This window comes from Lagenorhynchus albirostris, chromosome 4 (assembly GCF_949774975.1).
Source record: "Lagenorhynchus albirostris chromosome 4, mLagAlb1.1, whole genome shotgun sequence".
Lineage (NCBI taxonomy): Eukaryota > Metazoa > Chordata > Mammalia > Artiodactyla > Delphinidae > Lagenorhynchus > Lagenorhynchus albirostris.
Window position 1 is genome coordinate 1,226,254 of NC_083098.1, and position 20,891 is coordinate 1,247,144.

The 20,891-nt window shown below is 45.7% G+C and overlaps 1 protein-coding gene across 5 annotated transcripts in view; it reads left to right on the plus strand.

Moving 5' to 3' along the window:
* GUCY1A1 (guanylate cyclase 1 soluble subunit alpha 1) overlaps positions 1–11,251 on the plus strand; it is a 61,664-nt gene extending 50,413 nt beyond the window's left edge. For 4 of the 5 annotated variants that reach the window (XM_060147493.1, XM_060147492.1, XM_060147495.1 and 1 more), the window contains exons 8-9: positions 3,476–3,630; positions 7,480–11,251. In XM_060147493.1, coding sequence (XP_060003476.1) covers positions 3,476–3,630; positions 7,480–7,681 — 357 coding nt within the window. In that variant the 3' untranslated portion in view covers positions 7,682–11,251. Of the gene's footprint in view, positions 1–3,475; positions 3,631–5,242; positions 5,475–7,479 lie in introns of those variants that run through there. The other variant, XM_060147496.1, reaches the window with a different exon arrangement.
* The last annotated feature ends 9,640 nt before the right edge of the window (positions 11,252–20,891 follow it).

The following is a 20,891-nucleotide window of genomic DNA, read 5'->3' on the forward strand; positions in this document are numbered from 1 at the left end:
GAACCAGAGCTTCCCTCGCCGGTTCCCTGGGTGGGGCTGGCGGAGGGCGGGGCCCAGCTGGGACTATCAGCCCAGGTGCTCACCTGTCACGCTCTGCTGGGGCAGCCTCAGGGCCGTCCCACTTCTTACGTAGGGGCCACGTCCCGGTGAACAGGTCTGCCTCCACTGCATGGCCTTTATGCCCTGGCCTGAGGAGATACACTGTGACACATCCATTTTGTCCTAATGGTCACAGCAACCCTAAGCCTGCCCACAGGGGAGAAGCCTGAGACCCCAGGTTTCAATAGGAAGAGCGCGACATAATTTTCAACTGTGCTTTAAAAGTTTCACAGTATCTGACTTTTCCAGATGCTTAACTTCTGTACTTTTTTAGAAGAGAATTATGTGTTTTTTTGTGTTTTGTTGTTGTTGTTTTGTCTTTTTTTGGTGAGGAAACTCATAGCATCAAAGTAAATGCTTAAAATATCCCGATTAATAATAAAACCAGTGATCTCCACATAAATGGATTTTGTAATAAGATGTGTATGTTTGGGGCAGGGGGGTTAGTGGCATGGGGGGGTTTGATATTTGTAGAAATACACTTTTAGAGTTTTGCAATTGCAAGAATTATTTATAGCTAGTTTCAAAGATAATTACCTGGGTGATAATAGTTTAGCTTTACTGAGCTGTAAAGTCAGATGTTAAACCACCTTTTTCTTTGTATTGACCTGCAGTCCTAGGAAATACCTGACAGCCTTAGGGGCTACTCATGAAATATCACAGACGCAGAAGTGCAGAGTAGTTTTAGTAGAGCGAGAAGCACTAATGTGTATCACAGGGAGCAGATTGTGACTTAAACATCATCTTATTTAAAATCTGTATAACTACATTATGAAAAGACATCCACAATTCACTGCTAGACAAGAGTAGTCGAGTCTCTCACCGATCCAGATTTGGAGTCATGTGTTTCTTACCCTTCTGCCCCACGGCATGGAATCACAGTGAAAGAATAGGAAATATTTCCTTTTTTTCTTTTCAAACTCTGTTTTCTCCAGCGTGTCGTATGTATAAACCATCTATGCACTTATTCCTACCGACTTCCTCACTAACGTCCACCCACTGAGGCTTGGAAGACGGTGGGTGGGTGGACGCTATCTCATGATGGAGACCAGGGCCAGGCTGAATCAGAAGGTGCAGAGTGAACTCCGACACAGGCTCTGGGAGCCTCCCTCCCAGCCCCAGAACCTGAGTGCAGAGGGGCTACATCAAAAGTGGCCCCAAAGGGGAGACTCCCCAGCAGGTTTCCACTGGGGGCGTGACGGGCCTGTTAAACTTTGGACCATTATTGTGCTTGTAAATTTGAAAAGTTCCCGTATAAGGAAGTTTTGGGGTTGAGAGTGAGATTCAGGGCTGGGGGAGGGGAGTTGGGGGGCAGGGGAGGAAGCAGAGACACTGGCTTTGTCTGCGTTGCTTGGATGTTTACGAAGAGGAAATGTTTACGCATTTCCATATTAATTATGCAATAGAAACAGTAAAACGCCATGGTAAACTTGTCGTATTAAAAGCTGTGACAGAGCGACAGAGAGGCATGGACATATATACACTACCAAACGTAAGGTAGATAGCTAGTGGGAAGCAGCCGCATAGCACAGGGAGATCAGCTCGGTGCTTTGTGACCGCCTGGAGGGGTGGGATGGGGAGGGTGGGAGGGAGGGAGACGCAAGAGGGAGGAGATATGGGAACATGTGTATATGTATGGCTGATTCACTTTGTTGTAAAGCAGAAACTAACACACCATTGAAAAGCAATTATACCCCAATAAAGATGTTAAAAAAAAAAAAAGCTAGAGTGACTAGGTACAAAGAGAGAAACTGATTTAACCAGAAGAGTGCCCAAAGTCAGTAAAAACTTCTAAAATTCTGCCTGATATTTATAAGCAGAAGAGAGCCTTTTGTCACCTTATTTTATGTGTCGACATTGTTCACTGTCATAGTGTTTACATATAGAACCATATTCTCCTAAGGAAGAAAAAGCCAGAATGTAATAGACATTTATGTTTTTCTGCTTAAAGTAAAACTTGGATGAAGAAGGAACTTTAAAAAGAATCCAACACTGCATTTTTTAGGTGAGGAAAGAGTACAAGGGAGATTTGGAGATTTAGAGAAAGTCAGACTACCAGATGCAGAGAAGAAACCAGTGGTCCCAGAGGGAAGCGGGTGGAGGGAGGGGAACGTGGGAGTGAGGGTTAGATGTACAGACAACTGGGTGTGAAATAAGTAAGTTACGAGGATGTCATGGACCGCACAGCGAGTACAGTTATTTTATGACAACTCTGCGGGGAGTGTAATCTATAAAATATGGAATAACTGTGTTGTGCGCCTGAAACTAATATAATATTGTAGGTCAGAGCACCAGCTATCAGCACAATTTTGGTTTCTAATACAAATTTCCTGATTCATGATGTAGGGCTTTTGTTTGAAAATTTTGCAGAATTCATGATTTGACATGTTATAAGCCAATGATTCTCAGAAGTTTCTAGAAGAGCTCTGAAATTAGCTGTAAAACTAGGGAGATCTGGGGTCTTCTGGATTCTAAAGGACATCTAAGTCACTGAGTACTTGGCCTCTGTGTACAATACGCACATCTAATAAAACTTGTTTCAAATGGTCAGCTAAACATAGAACTGAAAGTAACGTGCATGGTATCTGACTGTCATTTGAAACATCCCCGCTTTAACTTGCTTCGTTGCAGCAGTAATTTAAAATCTGTACCTCCTCTGAGATCGGCCGGTATTGGAGCTTCCGGAAGATCCCACTTTAAAACATTGTCTTAACTGCTCTCCAGATCATTGATAGCTTTCAGGGTGCCTCAGCGTTTACCTCAGCCTATCCTGATGCGGCAGGACTCTCTGGTTTTCCTCGGGTCCAGATGTTTTTGACTGACGTGTGTGTAGTCGCTGTGACGCAGGCGTCAGCAATGCCAGCTTTCCGCTTCCTCCGTCATTTTCTGCCTAAATATTACAATTCTCTTTCTGCACCCGGTCATTTGAGTAGTGAGGTAGTGTTTGGCACAAAGGCCCTTTTAAAGCAAAACACCTAAAAACCCGCCCTCTGCATCCTGAGCACTGGCTTCTTGGCCCCCTCCGACCGTGTTGGGAAACAACTTCTGGGCGGCGGAAGTCAGGTCTCTCTCACCGACGGACAGAGCAGGTTCACGTCAACAGTCCACGGGCACTTTGGTCACCATGGTGACTGTGGTCCGTTCGTGGGGGGCTTCGATTCAGATGCGGAGGACAGTTGAGATAAGGGATGCTCTGTGAGCAGCGTGAAGAGGCGGGGCTGAGGAGGTGGCGAGGAGAGGGGATGGGCTGCAGGCTTGGAGGAAGGAGGGCTTGTGGGCAGAGCCAGGAGCCCGGTGGTTTGGACAGGCACGCAGCCGGCGCTGGCTAGCAGCAGTGTTCACCCATGACCGGACGTTGCGTTGCTCTCGCTTTCAGATGCGCATTGGACTGCATTCTGGGTCGGTTTTTGCCGGAGTTGTTGGAGTTAAGATGCCCCGTTACTGCCTTTTTGGAAATAATGTCACCTTGGCTAACAAGTTCGAGTCCTGCAGTGTCCCCCGGAAAATCAACGTCAGCCCTACCACCTACAGGTACGGATCCCGTTCAGTGCCTGGAGTCTATTTTCATTCATACGCAGTCGTCGTGTTTGTCTATTGGTTTGTTTCATTCTTCATAACTTGTTCTTGCTTAGATCATCTTAAAGGAAGAGAAAAGCCGTAACTTGTATCATCCTCACTTTAACTTTTTTTTTTTAAACTGCGCGTTAGCCTCACGGGAACTTTGATCTCCAGCCCGACCCATGATTCTCCACTGAGAATCTCCACTCGTAAGCTCTGACCTGTATTTCTGCTCGGGTGACTAATTGGCCCATTACAGGCAATGTGATCCTATTAGAACAGCTGATTCCCCCCCCCCCCCCGAAGACACCCACTTCCTACCGGCCAAGCTCCATCAGTCTCCTGACTGGGTGGTAGAGGGCCTCCGTGCACCTGGTTCCTGGGACCAGCACCCTGGCATGCCCTCACCTTCCCCGTGCGTGCCCCGCCCCCGCTGCAGATGAGTGTGCTGCACGCAGCGCTACTCACACCCAGGCTCCCCTCCACGTGGTACCCATGTTCTCTTCGTGAAGCACAGGCCAGATCCGTCCCCCGGCCTTACAAGCCAGAACAAAATTAAACGTGCAACCACGGACTCACGTGTTCCCTCTGACCAGAGTCCCGCCAGACCCTACCACCAAGGTTTCTTCCACTCCCTCCTTATTTCATGGATCTCCTGCAACCCGGCCTCGTTTTTATGCATCACGCTCGCCAAACCGATTCCTGAATGGAGGATGCGTGCTTTGCGTTTCTCTCCCGGGTCATCCCCCGCTTTCCTCCTTCGCACATCAGACCTTAAGTCAGAGGCCGCGTCTTCACAGACACATTCCTCACCCGCCCTGGACACACCCTCAGGTGCTCATCTCAGCTCATCCTGTGTTTCTTAAGATCAGGACAAGTGGAGATTCTATGAGACGTTATACAAATATGAAAGGTAATTATTTCTTTGCAGAGCTTTATTGATAGTACACTGAATTCAGGGATGGCGTTTCCCAATACAATAATATTAGGAAGTGTTAACTTCCTTGATATATTTATGAAGCACATGTAACTTTAGGACACAGACTGCATACGCACAACCAAAACTATCCATTTCCTTCAAACTTCCACTTCCAGATTCTGATCAGTAATTTAGAATGTAATGGCAATTAGACATTCCTTTCTTTTAAATGTCATGAGGAGTTTCCTTCTAGGGGACAGTTTCCCGCATTTTTGTTTGTTTTTACTGAAGTGCAAAGAACGCAGACACGAGGTTCAATATCGTTTGAGTTTGGGGTCAGTGGATTAAAGGGAGGTTTGCGTGCAGTGATGCAGGATCATTAAAGACAAAACTGGCAGGTGCCCCGTGGGGGCGGGAAAGTTGACCAGTGGCACAGAAGCAGGACTTGAAGTCCACCAGGGAACGAGGAGAACAAGGGATTATGGGACGATGACCAAATTAGGAGAGTTGGTGCAGCTGCTTGCAGGAAACCGCGTCCGGTCACGAGGGTAAAGAAAACCTCCCTCCACATGTGAGCGTCTGCCCTGGGACTGTGGCTACTATTCTTGGATCTTACGCAAGCTTTCTTCTAAATGGTTTTATTTTTCCAACCTGTTTTTCTTACAGATTTGGATCTTTTTAAAAAGATGATTTAATGAACAAAACATCTGTAAGTCTCTTTAAAAAGCATGGGATTTGTAGGCAGAAGACATGTCCTACAGCACAGGGCTTACCAGATGTGCGATCTGGAGCGAGGCTCTTCATACATTCAAGTGATTTGCTTTAAAGCCACTTCTGAATGCTCCAGATAGAAGAATAAAACCAGAGGAAAATAGATTCCACCCGTTCCCTTTTACAACTTGCCTTCAATCCACTCAATACTATGTTTTTGAGATTTTTTTCTTGATGAAATATAAATCCAGTTCATAAAAATCTGGTTCATTTATTTACAGTATTCCTAACGCAGTGGTGTGCTGGTAAACCAGCCTGCGGAGTGAAGTGGATACTCCCTGACTTCTAGCTTTTACCAGTTTTTAAGGTGTAAATACTATCACCGTGGCAGGTTTCAGGCTACCGATGGTTTAACTGGCTTGCAGAATTCCAGAGTGTTTAACAGCTGTTTCTCACAAGCTGGTACGAGATAAATCTAGCATGTCCCCATATGTGCATGTGACATAATATGTATTCTAGAGTATAAATAAGCCAGTCTGTCTTCTATCCATGGGTAATTAGAGGATTGCCAGTTTTTCATTATTACACAACGTGATTTGATAAATATTCTTAAACATATGTGTCTAGATAATATACCTACGAATGGTATTCCCAGATCGTGGGCTATACCCAGTTTCGGCTTTACTAAGCATCCGTTAGCTGTCCAGATTTGTTTCACCAATCTATTGGTATATATTGGTAATATGTACCAATAGAATCCACGGTGTCTGAAGGTTTCTGTTTCCCAGTGACTGATATTATCAGACTGATTGTTGCCAATATGACGGGTGTTATGTGATATCTAATTGATGCTTAATTAATCTTGTTCAATTTATTTAATCTTCACAGCTGTCTTAAGAGACATGTATTATTTTAATCCCCATTTGAAAGGCTAGAAATCTGACATCTTTGCTGTTATTCAAACCTACATCTACCAGACTTTGAAGCTTATACTTTCAATTGTGTGGAATTCTGTAATTTTTCATTATATATTACCAAATACTATGCCTTAAAAATAATAGGTACTCAAAATATTTACAAATCCATGACTAAAACATCATTTCATTAGTCTTATAATTTTGCAGGCTACATATTTATTGGTGCACTGATAAAAATTAGTTGATTGAACACTCCCATGTATTCTGCTTGAGGTCTGTGATCCTCGAGACCTGCACCTCTGTACAGCGGTTTCCTCAGCACACAGAGGGGCGTCAGCGTCCCCAAGTCTCGTGCAGCATCGTCACTCTTTTCACTGCAGACTGGGGAGTGGAAGGGGAGATACGAGGAGAGATTTTCTGCAGAAGCTGGTTTACAGCCAGTTTCCATCCACGGCCTGAATAATAGATCAGAGAGATGCTTATTAAGTTTGCATTTGACAGAAAGCTAGGGAAGCAAGTGGGAAGAGGAGACAGTAACTTAATCAAAATGATTAGAGTTTCAAATGAGTTTATCATCATGGACAAATGCAGCAAATAATAAAAGCCTGTAGAACATCTGAATTTAAGGTGAAATTTAATTCTTAAGAATTTAAGAAGAAAATATATTGCAAATATCAGATAGTAAGTAGAGTGTCGATATATACAACTAAATCTCACTTAAGTCCTACTAACCTAGAATTCATAAAAATTCTATTGCGAGATCCCAAAGTTACTCTCACATTTTATATGTAGATATATATCTTATATAGAATTTTCTTTCACAAGGTCTTGCCCAAGCTTACTTCTCAGTAACATTTAGAAAAGGAATGAATTGACAATGTCTTATCTCTTTCAACTCCTCCAGTTCTGTAACATTATTTTCATGTATTATTAGACTTTTGGCATTGTTTGGGTTTTTTTTCCTCACTGCTGTGAATTGCACTGTCCTATAGATTATAGATGATACCTTTACAAGACTATTTGATAGTTATCTTTCCTAATATGAGTGAACTACAGTGTTTGGTAGGGCTTTCTGTTACTGTGCATTGACTCCTTGCCGTTCTTCTGTGAAGATGCTTATAAACATCATTAGGATTTTTCCTGTCAGTGACACTGAAGATGGCTGGTTTATTAATATTCTCAGGAATGTTCCTTTAGTTATGTCACCTTTTCTTGACTAGACAGTTACGTCAGTCTTAAGTTTTATGATTAATATTTGTGTTTCAATATTTCCAGATTACTCAAAGACTGTCCTGGTTTTGTGTTTACACCTCGATCAAGGGAGGAACTCCCACCAAACTTTCCTAGTGACATTCCTGGAATCTGTCATTTTCTGGAAGCTTATCAACAAGGAACAACTTCAAAGCCATGGTTCCAGAAGAAAGATGTTGAGGAAGCCAATGCCAATTTTTTAGGCAAAGCATCAGGAATAGATTAGCCAAATACACACCCAATTGTTAGTCTCTGGGTTTGAGTCCTTGGAGCGTGTGTGGACCTTCTGAGAGCACACTGGGATGGCAGCGAGCTCAGGAGCGGTGGTAACATTTTGGGAGCGAAGTCACCACCTGCTTTTCCTTCCACTTAACATGACAAAAATATATTCACCTCAATGTTCAACTCTTCAGTGAAAAAGAAAGAGAGGAGAGAGAAAGAAAGAAGGAAAGAAGGAAGCCTCAAAAAGTGACTTTGGGGGAGTATTTCTGATATATAAGAATAGCTTATAACCTATACTCAGAACTGAGCGCCTTGTTCATATATCGGGCGATTGTAGTGACCTGTACAGCCTGGTGGAGTCGCCTGCCTTCTGCCCTGGCCCAACACCCTGGTTATCAAAGCGCTTCTCATAGTGTTGGTTGCCTTAAAAACGCTTCTTGAATAGAAACCATAGTCTTCGATACCCCAAGCTCCTTGAAGCTTTCAAGTCTGCATTTTGTTACATTTCCTCATTTAACTGTTAGCATACATAACAAAACAGATTGAGGCTTCTTCTGTTGCACTTTTTTCTTTTTCTTTTTTTTAGAGAAAATAAGCCATTATGGATTAGATGCAATATGAATCTAAAGTAGTTCTTCTGTAAATATCAAAGATGATTTTATGAAAATATTCTCCACAACGTAATGTGTCGTAACAATAAATATCTCCTTTTTTGACATTTTAAAAAGTCTATATATGGGAAAGGCTATTTTAATTCATAAGAGCAATTTCATTTCTATTAATTCATTTTTGTGTCATAATCTTCAGGATAAAAGAGGGTTACAGCCTACATTAAAATGCAATAATATTATTCTAATTTACTTTACCGAGAAGCAACATGGAGTAAAGGCAGCATTCAGGGAATGAATCATAACGTACAGCAGTAATTTGGACCTATGTCAGCAGACACCCTCCATTGCCAGGCTGAGCCGTATTAAAGTTCCATCAGGAAAATCTGAAGTTCAGAAGTGGGAAATAAGACTTGTTCTTTTTGCTGATAGCTTACTTTTTAAGTGTTTGTGTTCAACACTTTGGTGTGTATATATGTCCTTGGAACCATCAGGACTCTTTGTCTTAAGTACACATCTGTGAATTTTTTATTCTAGTGAAATTAATTCAATGATATTTTTAAAGAGGATGTTAATATGGATGAAGAAAATTATGCTGTGATTTCATTGTAGAAATTTCAAAACATTTTTCTGGAAAGTGAACTTTTAATAATGTTAGTCTAAGATCTCTGGTGAACTAAGTAACGTGCAGAGTTTGGTTGGAGATAAGGATCTGATTTTAAAAAGAACGCAACTTCGAAGCAAGAGAAAGCTGAACATTACAGTGTTTAAATCAGTATTAGCAGAGCTGTAGGTACACTGAACTCTTATTTGGGGATCTGAGGGGTAAGTCAGCTGGAATTTTTAACAGTTCTCTCCACTAGCCCCCAGGCCAGTCCATGGTGACCTCGGGAATAAAGGCCATTACTGGCTGGCCTCTAGCATCCCTGGCGTATTACTATACATATCACAATAATTATTATTTACTCAGTGATGCTCCAGTGTCTCGAGGTACTGAACAGGACTCATTAAATACCAATCCTATTATTGGAGAGTATCGCAGGCCTCGGGAAAACATAGTCTCACAATTATATGAAGTTAATAAAAGTATTTAAAAGGAAAGTAAAGACTTAAATACATTTTTCTTTCTGGAAATGAGCCCTTATTACAGGGAAAATATTAGGAATTAAGGGAAATTGAAAAGCATAAAATAATGTGTCTTATTTATCACCTATTTAAGCAGACCCAAATTTGCTAATAATTTATGTTCCAAAAGTTGTAAATTAATTAGAATTCAAAAACTATATTCTCTGTGTGTGTGTGTAAACACACACACACACACAGAACCAATGGAGGAAAATGTGAACAATCTGGGCAAAAGCTCCATGGGAATTCCTTGTACTATTCCTGCAACCTTTCCATAAGTTTGATATTTTATCCAAATAAAAAGTTACCGAAAATGTATTTTCTCGAAAACATTAAGTCATCTGTGATAGATTCCCCAGACCAGCCTGCAAAGGCTTGTTAACTATGGGATACCTCAGAGCCCTTCAGCAAGATGGACATACAACATCTCCATGATGGAATGCACTCAAAATCTGCAACTTGGATGCTGAAAACTTTAAGGAATCCCTTTTCCATCTCTGTCTGATCCACTTTGGAGGGTGCAGGTGAGGGAGACGTATTCATGGCCAGACCACTGAGGGTAGGCAGGGACGGAGCCCGAGGGTATGTTCGCAAGGAAAGTGAGGGACCCGGACGGGGGCCTGAGGCTGGCGTGGGGTTGAGGATGCAGAAAAGGATGGACACAGAGGGTCTCTGACAGGGTTGGGAGCCAAGGGTTCCGAATCTTACTGCCAAGTGAACTGTCCTAAAATGTATATAATGTGGGTCCCAAGCCACCGGGTCCTCCTAAGAACGCCAGGAGCTGCTCTTCAGGTTCTGTTGTTTCCGTGACTTCTTGGGTGGGAAGGGCTGTTGCAGCGTTCTACTGGCCTGTCCTCCAAATCCCTCCTCCCTGACGTTGCCAGTCCCTCCGGGGCAGCTATGGTGAGGCACAGAGCAGGCTGCTTGGCCGGGGCCGGTGGGCTAGCAAGGGAAGGAGGAGTGACGTGGGGAGTGGCTGGGGCAGACTCGCCCTCGCCCCGCGAGCGCCACCTGCAAAGCCCCAGCGATGCCTAAGGCTGCGTGAGGCTGGAAAGCCACGCCCAATGAGCCGCTGGATGCTTGTGGCTGTAAATGGTGGGCTTTACCTGGATAGTCGTCATTCCTCAGTGGAAGGGACTCTACAGGACACGGCCCTTCCCCGAACCACAGAACATAAAGAGCCGTCGTGCCTGCTGGTGGGCTTGGGTGCGTTTCCCCGTGGAGCCGGCTGCGTGGGAACAAGTGAAGTGAAGGCCGGTTTGCAGGGTGAAGGATGCGGTGTGACACACGTGACACACGGGCGCGGGGAGGGCGGTCCGGAGGGGCTTGGGCCAGAGGGTTTGCAAATCCTGTAATGGAGGACGTAACACGTCCTGCAAAACCAATCCTCAGGTTGCTGCAGAGACGATAGGAAAGTGCGATCCCCTTGTCCAAACAGAGGCTAAAAGCAGGGACAGCTTGCTTTACTCAGCAGAGAACACCCAGAGGTAAATGTAAACCAGAGTTTACAGTGTTGCGACCTACATTCTCTGCTGGAATTCTTCCTCAAATCCTGGGAAATCTGTGTTCTCTTGTGAGGAGGGGAAGAATAATCGTCCCACTGTGAGAGGCGAGAACTTCTGGAAGGGATTAGCCCTCTGCAGTCCTGGCTGCCTTTAGTTTCCTTTTGCTCTTTGCCTGTTCGCTTCCAGACTGCAGAAGTGCGGCTCCCTTTAATGCTTCTTTTATGGTGTTGGTGACGTGTACTCACTTGGTGTTCGTACTTTAAGCCACCTGCAGCATTTTACACTTTATTGCCACCTATATTTCTCCTGAAGCAGCCTTGCCCTTGACCTGTCACACCTGCACACTTTTACCTCTAAAACTGTTCTTCCTGTATTCGGTGACTGCAAAACCAACATAGCATAGGTTTCATAAACGCATAGCTTTCAAATTTTAAAACTAAGCCAAACGGGGAAAAATGTGATATTCTAAACGCTAGGCTTCTTTTACTATCAGTGCAAATTCATTTTCATCGTAATAAACTTAGTTTCAGGAAAATGTTAATATCTAAGATTTAAACACAGGGATCGAAATCAGGACAAAATTTAATTTGCAGATCTAGGACTTAAGCTCAGATATTTTGGAGATTAGAAGATTTTCGATAAGGTTGTGCTGCCTTTCAATTTTTTTAAGTATTTAATGTTGAGACATTCTGCCATTTGCAACAATGTGGGTGGATCTGGAGGGTATCAGGCTTAGTGAAGTAAGTCAGACAGAGAAAGACCAGTTCTGTGTGCTATCACGTATATGCAGAATCTAAAAACTAAAACAAACATGTATATAACAAAAAATATATTAAATTGCAACTAAACCTTACAGATCATGAAGAAGATCACTTGGCAGAAAACGAGTTTGCATAATGCCCAAATCTTATAAAGTATCAGCTAAGATGTTTGTTTAGTCTGAAAGGTTGCCAAACCCATCTGTACTGAGGGAAGAGCTATGAGGTCATCTCAGGGAAAATTACAGCAAGACAAAATGCTGTTACAGAAGTCGGACAATCCATCGTATTACACGCCCGAATAAAAAGGTAAAGCTGAACCTTTTGGAAAGTTACAGTGACAGTGCTCCCAGGTGCCTTTGGAAACAATGATGCCCCACGAGGCGGCATCCAGGGCTGTTCGATCACAGTGAGCTGCTTTCTTCCCCAGATAAATTGTGTGTCGGAAAATTGAAGTGGATAAAAACGTTTTAGTCGTTGAGAATGTACTGTTCCTTCACCTCCTCCCACATGCAAATTAAAGATGCCCTGCAAGAGCTTAAGGACACAGCTTGATAGTTAGTAATCTAGAGCAGCGTTCTCCAGACGTTTGGCTTCTGCACACCATTAGTAAGATCTTTAGAACGTTGACAATCTATTATAAGTATATAAAAATAAATTTTATCCTATAAGTATTATTAATATTTATGATTAATAAATATATAATATGTTGTTCTCAGTCTGAAATAATATAGTAATAAGCTTATTTTTAAGCAAGCATGAATAGGAATAGAAATTCTAGTATTTTCTTCACTTACCCCAGTGAATCTTCTTTATATTTGACTCTAGAAACTGTTACAACAGGCCAGTGTGTCTCCACCTTCACTGAGTCACAAATCACTTTGAGAACTGGATAAAAGATATAGGCCATCACCCTTCTAAAAATGTGCATATGCCCTTACACCCCAAGACTGATGTGTATTTCCAGAGGTTAGGGGATTCCCTGGAATGTACTCCTAGGCCACCGCAGGGAGGTAGCAGAGACCCTCAGGCTAATAACATTATCTAGAAGGGAAAAAACAGCAAGTCCTACTTGAAATGAGAAGAGAACGAAGAACTAGAAGAAGTCTGTGAGTTTGGGCATAGATGTGACCCCTTGATTTTTGAGGAGAAAAGGGAAGAAGTTCTTTTGCTCCTGATTCTATGGAATGATTGATTCATGGGGCTTCACATATGAGCAACTAAAGTTTTCTTTTTAGCAAATATTTAACATATCTCTCAATACATTTTCTCAAGTTTTTGGTAAATGTGCACTGCTCTTGGTATCCCACTTTTTCTTCTAGTTCAAGTACTTCTTTTCATTTTTCCTCTACGTGAAATAGGATAGCTGGTGAACCTCGTGTTGAAAACCTTGATACTAACAACACTTCTTTTATGATTACTTTCACAGTTGCTTTAAATAACACTTTATTTTGAGATCTGCTTCTGGCAGAGTCGCAAAGTCTATCAAAAATGTATCCTGTGTCTCAGAAGCTTGTTAGATATTGTTGCCATATAAATATTGTAATAAAAGTGTTAAATAAAAATCTTCTTAAAATTTAAAATGAGTTCTGTTTAAAAAAAAATGAGTTCTGTTTAAAAAGAAAATGAACCATCGAATCAAGTAAAAACTATTTAATACATTTGTTCTGTTGCGAGTCTTGCCGTTTCAGACAGAGGGAACCTCCAACACAACAGTGGGGAGAAAAAGGACCCCAAACTCTTAATTCAGGCCTTTGCTGTGTATAGGTCAGTGTATCCAAAATCCCTTTTGAAAAAGTTAACGTTGAATACAGTCCCGGTATAATCAAAATACATTTCTTTAGTCTGTAAAACTCCTATTTCCAACAAAACTCATATTCAAGTTTTCCAAATCACAAATAAAACGAAAGCCATACATTTTTTGAAAACCTACATTTGAGAATAAAACTGCGCTCAGCTTATCCCAGTGTAACGGTGAGTAGCGCGAGCTCTGGGGTCCATTTGCTTTGGCCGCAGGTTGCTAGGAGACGTTTTTCCATCACTGCCTTGCATTTTGTAGAGAAGCAGGAGGACTGGCTGCCTTTGCTTTACACGATCTTTTCAAGAACGTCTGTACAGCAGGCAGCCTTAGCAAGTGAGATAATGCCCTCCCGCAGAGCAAAAGCGCAGCCATATTTCCTGCCCATTACGCAAGATTTGCATCCCTAAGCTCAGGGCTTCTGTCCTATAATGCAGCCCACTGTGTGTGCAGAGATCACATTGTCCTCCGGAAGTGAGGGCCCAGGAAGCCAGTGCAAGATGAGGCTGGTTCTCCGTGTGTCTCTTGACGTCGTTTTGAGTGGTGAAGTCTTCTGCCTCTGACCCAGGGATCTCGCGTCTTCCGCCAGAATTCACGACACTACAGCAGTTCAACCTGTTACCTCACAAGTAGAGTAAAATCTCACTCTTCTAGTTCTTGACGGTTTGGCAGCAAGGATGGGATGCTGATGGAGACACGGCTCCATAGAAGAGGATGGACGAGGCTCTTGTGGGCCAATCGACAGGATTTGAAGGAAGAGTCCATGGGATTCGGTAGCAAAGATGGTGACCAAGTTTCACGTTCCACAGGGTAGTAAGTGGTCGTCTGTTTTATTGTCTGCTAGTGAGGAAGGATTGGGGGTGGAGTTTCATGTCACCCACCGGGCGGGAGGTGCAAATTCAGCTGTCTCAACAGTGGCTGTGTTCTTGCTGACACCCTCTGGATGAGAGCCTTTCTCCCCAGTCAGGTTGCCAGCCTTAGATGTATGTGATTGTCATAACCAGTACAAAGAACAGTCCTGGACTAGAGCAAGGTTCCAGCCGTCTTCAGACAACAGTAATGGAGAGGGACATTTACACTCAGTGAAAAGGAAGACAATCGACACGCCCTGTGGGCAGAAACCAGGTGAAACACGGAAACGTTGGCTAGTTCACCCGCGGATGCATCATGCTGGTGGGGAAAGGATGGCAACAAGGGAGTCTGAGGCTGAGCTCCTTCTGCAGACTTTCATGCCAACCTTAGATCTTTGCAGAGATGACAGTCAGAGGTCTTGGACTTTTTCCGTAGTCCTGGCTGCCATAAGGGAGCTTGGTTCTTTGGGGGGGATTGCCCGGAGACACACAAACTCCTGTGGAAACCACAGATAAGGCATTGCTGTGGGTTGAACCGTGTCCCCCCAGAATCCGTATGTGGAGGTAGACGGTGTCATTCCCTATTTGGGAATAGGGTCATAGCAGGCGTAATTAGTTGCGATGAGGTCACCCAGAGCATATAGACTGGACCCCTAATCCAATGACTGGTGTCCTTAGAAAAAGGGGACATTTGGACGCAGAGCCACCCAGGGAGAACCCACGTGACGCTGAAGGCATACATCTAGCTGAGGTTTCCACGGGTCACAGAATATCAGTTATTGCCGGAACCAACCAGAAGTTATGTGAGAGGCCCAGGACAGGTATTTCTCATAGCCCTCGGAAGGAGCCAACCCTGCCAACACCTTGATCCTGGACTTCTAGTCTCCTGGGTTGGGAGACAGTAAATTCCTGCAGTTGCAGCACCTGGATACGCTGTTCTGGCAACCCTAGCAAAGTCAGGTAGGCAGTGTCTGGACCTTTCATGCCCTGAATTGGATTTACGCTGCTGATTCAAGTGACTAGACAGGCTGACAAAGACAAATGACTGAGGTCAGACCCACGGCCCTGGAAGACCTTGCACATCAGCTGGGCAAGAAGTTAAGGATATTTTCTTAGTAATAGGGCAACTCGTGCCCCAGATTAAAAGGATCCCCTTAAAAAGAAGTCACTGCTATGCAAGTCAGCCCCTCATCAGCTGGAATGAGCGAGCCCCACGGCCCAGGCTGGATTCAGCGTTGCTGGGCTGCTGAGAGCAGGGTCCCCAGGCCGAGGTGGACGGTGTCAGTCACGAGGTCCCGGCCTCGTGCTCCAGGGTGCCGGACCCAAGGCTTCAGAGGCTCTCTGTGGAGCCACGAGCTGGCTGCAAACTACAAGTGAAGGCTCCTTGCTCAGCGGGCTGGAGCGGCCCTCCCCCTCTGCATCCCCTGGCCCTTCCTACTCGCGCCTCTTTCAGGAGAGAGCCGGTTAGGGCTGAGGCCCAGGTCTCCCTGCCCCTGGTGTGTGTGTGTGTGTGTGTGGGTGGAGTCAGGGGTCTGAATACTGGGGGGTGGGGAAGGGAGAGTGAAGGGAATTGAGGTTTTAGGACTGTGCTGTTTACAAGTCGCCCACCCAGCTGGTTCCCCGGTGGGATGGGCATGTGAATTACATTAATGGGTTTAGGCAAGAATCACAGTGGAAAAGGGATGCACATGCACCCCGTGGGGGGCCTTTTAGCTCATTCACTGTACTGTGGTTACACGCCTGTCCGAATGTCCGTCTGGAGTTGACCTGTCCGCCCCCTGCTTCCTTGTGCCTCAGCGCCCGAGGGGCTTCTCCTGATGCGACATGCACACCACTGACTCAGCAGCTGCAGGTCCTCGGCTGCAGGTCTCTGGTCTGATAACTCTGGTGATTAGAGCCCTGACAGAGAGTCAGCCTTCGCCGTGAGAGTCCCCCTTGAGGGTCAGACCTGTCACCCCCGACAGCGACCTGCAGCCCCTACTGCCCACCTTACTGGTCTGCTGCTGTGGGTCTTCTGTTTAAGCCGAACGCCTGACCCGGAGGGCCGTGGGGCTCTCCAGCCTCTGCTTCCATTGGGGCAGCTCGACTCAGTCTCAACAGAGGGAGGGATGCTTACCATCCAGTATATAGGATTCAACTCCCTAAGCCCAGGGCTGCTATCCTGGAAGAAAGCCCGCTGCACGCACAGCTGTCCTCTGGCCTTCTTTGTGTCTCCCTGTGGGAACTGGGACTTGGGAAACTGACCTCTCTGGCTACTGCCGTGGCTGTGAGGAATACAGTGCTTACCACCATTCTAGGAGTGTCGTGTCTTCTGCCAGGATCCTTGAAACAGCCTTAGGCTAACTTGCTGGCTTGCAAGTGGGATGTGGTTAGGATAGGGTGCCAACATTTTTAAATGAGACCATTTTGCACAGAAGCCTCGATCACAGATCTCACTCGGGAATCTCAGTACCTTTGGCATCACTGTCCTATCAAGGAATATCTGTCCCTGAATCGCTGCTGCCGCGTTTGGGCTGGTAAGGCTTCGGCAGCCCACTGCAGTCTCCAACACTCCCTGTCGTCTGAAACTTGTGCTAGGGAAGAACAGACCCCACCTTGGAGCGGCTTCTTTTACTGTAACCTGTGTATTCCTTTGCTTTTGCTACAAGTTGAGAATGTTGCCTACAGCCTGAACTATACGAGGTAGCCTCTTCTCAAGGCTTTGACCTTTAAAGGTGTAACACTTTACATTCAAATAATAAAAAGTTGCAGAGCAGAGCATAACAGCTGCAAGAACAAAGGATTCGGACACCAGGAAGTTTGCAACAACTGGCCACACCCCCTCCCCTTTTAGTGTAAAGCAAGCCTGAATGCTAACTTGGGGAAGATGGTTCTTTGGGACGAGCCCACCATCTGCTCTGTCTGCTGGCCCTCCCAGTAACAGCGTTATTCCTCGTGCCAACAGTTCGGCTCTCGATTTGTTGGCCTGTCCAGCGGTGAACCGTAGGAGCTTGGACTGGGTAACAGACCTGCCCACACTGCCCCATCAGATTCCATCCCCTGCAGCCCCGTGGGCTTTAGAGCCATGGTCTGTGCATACCTCCCTAGTAGAGCAAAACCTGCTCTGTGAGAATTATGATAAAAAGGACTGTTCACCATGTCAACAGCCCTCCTCTGTCGACTCCCATAGTTCATATTAGGGTTGCCTTAAACTCCTCCCCTTGGCATGACTAAATGTGATTCATGGTCTTGAGAACTGTGTGTGTTGTCGAGAACACAGGTTCCGTACCGTGAGGTTCGCTTTAACACAGTTCTGCCCTAGTACTGGCAGGAGACAGCTGTGTGTGTCTCTTTTGCAGATGCCGCAGTGGTGGTCGGTTTGCATCCTGGAACTGGCCATAGTACAGGATTTAACAGCCCTGGGTTCAGTCCTCAGAGGGTCCACTGCTCGATTGCCGTGACACATCCCAAGCCCTCTGCCTGACGACTCTGACTGAGACCAAAGTCCCAGCTCACACCCGTGCTTCCTGCTTACGGAAAGAGTAGCCGTCCTGACAGCAGTCTGGATCCCTGACGTCAGGGCAGGCACAGGCCCACCCGAGTCTGGACGGACAAAGCCTGGGGGAAACCCGGGGAGGCTGTGTGTGGTACAGAGAACAGCAGCATCCCTAGAGTAAGCAATCCTCCCTTTGCAAGGCTGCCAGCCGGGGCCGTGGTCATTAAGACAGGCGGATCCTCAAACAGACCCCCGAGGGCTGGTGCCCACAGCAGCCGTTTAGTTCTCACATAACCAGCCATTCAGGGCTTGACCGACGAAGCGCTCTCCTCCGCAGTGTCCCCCCGGGCACAGACACCCACCCCGTCGGCAGATGGGAAAGAAAACGGGCAAGCCCCTGTGGAGGGTTATGTCCAGGGCTGGAGGCGAACATGCCCCTCCGTTGGCTGGAACCCTAGGGCGTGACCAGCCTCCCTGGAAGGGACGCCAGGAAGAAGTGCTACACGGTACTGGAAGTTTCCAGAGAACCAGGAGATGAGTGATGTGGGCCGGACCAGGCCCGTCGTCAGTGCTGCCAGGAGCGGTGACACCCGCAGAGTAGGTGACAGAGAGAGAATCGCAACGTGGCCAAACCCACCCGTTCCTCCGCGGAGGGAGTTGGATGCCCCCCGCTCCCGCGTCAGGAGGCCGTGGACGCTGCACGCTGAGGGAAGTGTCTTCCCGGGATGAGTGTCACACAAAGAGCAGGGGCCTGCCGAGCGACTGCTATGCTAACGGAAGCTTATTGCTGCCAGGGCTGGATGTTGTCTGGTCGCCGGTACGCCCTGCTTGAGAACCTCTTCTAGTTTTCCAGGGGGAGTTCCTGCCGTTCGTTTTCCAACCTTGGCATCAAGGGAGAGAAGCCAGGAGAACTGAGCATGAGACGTACCCTGGGGACCCGACAGAGGACCTCTAAATGTGGACCACCTGCTTTAGAATCACTGGAGGAAGGGGGTGCTTGGTAAAGTTGCGGATTTGCACGAACAACCACAGACCCGTCAATTAGAATGGCAGGGTCGGGGCCCAAGAATCTGCATTTTAACCAAATGCCTCAAGAGATCTCTTTAATCAGAGTTTTCAATTCCAGGAGACCCCTGCAGCCCTCCTCAAAGGGCTGGGTAACTCTGCCAGTGTTTACCCACCGATGGCAGGGTCTGCTAACCGCAAATACCTCTCCAGCCACATGGATTTTGCTATGCAAGCACTGCAACCCGCAGTTCCCTGCTTCCTGGGTCATAGCCACAGTCACGGAGGTGGAGGGACCTCAAGCTTTCTGGGCTTCTCTCCCCGGCTCAGTAGGTTAGAGGGATGTCCGCCTGGTCCAGTACCCTGAGTAGTCTAGAGCAGAAGAGATAGACCGTCCATGCTGGACCACACACCATCAGGAAGACAAAAGGACAGTCAGTAAGAACCTGTGCCACGGGGTGGTCACTAAGCCACAGACCAAAGATGAAACAGTAGAACCAGGATCTAGAAATGCCAACCAGTGGGTCCACAGGGGTTTCTTCCTGCATTTGTTCTCAATTGTACCATCAGTATCTTCAGCGCAATCCGTGATAAATCAGTTTTTGGTTTGTATTCCCAAGCTCATCCCTGAAACGTGACTCATTTCCTGTGGGTTTTTTCTCTGCCCCCAAGATGAAGACTTTCATCTGCTGCTGACCCTCTCTTTTCCCAGCCTTCGAGCTTCACTGCTGGCTGTTTCTCGGGATGAGCCATCTCCCTTTACATATTCCTGATGTTCAAATGTGATAATAATAATAATTAAAAAAACAGTGTTTGGAAACAGACCAAGGATTTTGATGGTGAAAAGACAGACAGGAAAATACTTTAGACCCTGTAATGCACCTACCAGCACAAAGAACTCCCCAAACCAAAAACTATTAAATAATGCTATATCCTTGTAAAAAAGTCACCCCCTCCCCAATCCACATACTTATGTAATACATGCAACACAACTGACTCTTTTGGGTCACCTTTCAAGGAGGAAACGAGTAGAATTACACATAATTTACGTTTTCCCCACTATTTTCATAGTCTTCCTCATGATTCTCATTATTCCTAAATTTCTTTTACATTTAAGTCAGCCAAAGATTCTGTTGCTTGCAATACAGAACTCTGACTGATGGAGAGACCAAATTCCATGACAGTTAATCCTGGGGAAACATCCTTCTTTCAGAGAAGGCTGTGGCTGTCCATTCCAGGGTGGGTGTCCTACATCATATACAAGGTACATCACTGAGATGTACTTCTGAATCACAGCACAGCCAACAGGGGAAAAGAGACAGATGCACATAGTGACAGGACATGTGGAACAAGCGGGAGACCTTCCACTGCCATCCACACCTCTGACCTCTGCTTCTACCAGCACATCCTCCCTGGCTTTGACACCCCTGACTCTCTATTACACGGACTTTTGTGATGACACTGGACCTGCTCAGAAAATCCTGGGTACTCTCTCCATATCAATACTCTTTTTTTTTTTAACATCTGTATTGGAGTATAATTGCTTTACAATGCTGTGTTAGTTTCTGCTGTATAACAAAGTGAATCAGCTATACGTACACATATATCCCCATATCCCCTCCCTCTGTGTCTCCCTCCCACCCTCCCTATCCCACCCCTCTAGGTGGTCACAAAGCACCGAGCTGATCTCCCTGTGCTATGCGGCTGCTTCCCACTAGCTATCTATTTTATGTTTGGTAGTGTATAGATGTCCATTCCACTCTCTCACTTAGTCCCAGCTTACCCTTCCCCCTCCCCGTGTCCTCAAGTCCATTCTTTATGTCTGTGTCTTTATTCCCCTAGGTTCATCAGAACCTTTTTCTTAGATTCCATGTATACGGGTTAACATATGGTATTTGTTTTTCTCTTTCTGACTTACTTCACTCTGTATGACAGACTCTAGGTCCATCCACCTCACTATAAATAACTCAATTTCGTTTCTTTTTATGGCTGAGTAATACTCCATTGTATATATGTGCCACATCTTCTTTATCCATTTGTCTGTCAGTGGACACTTAGGTTGCTTCCATGTCCTGGCTATTGTAAATAG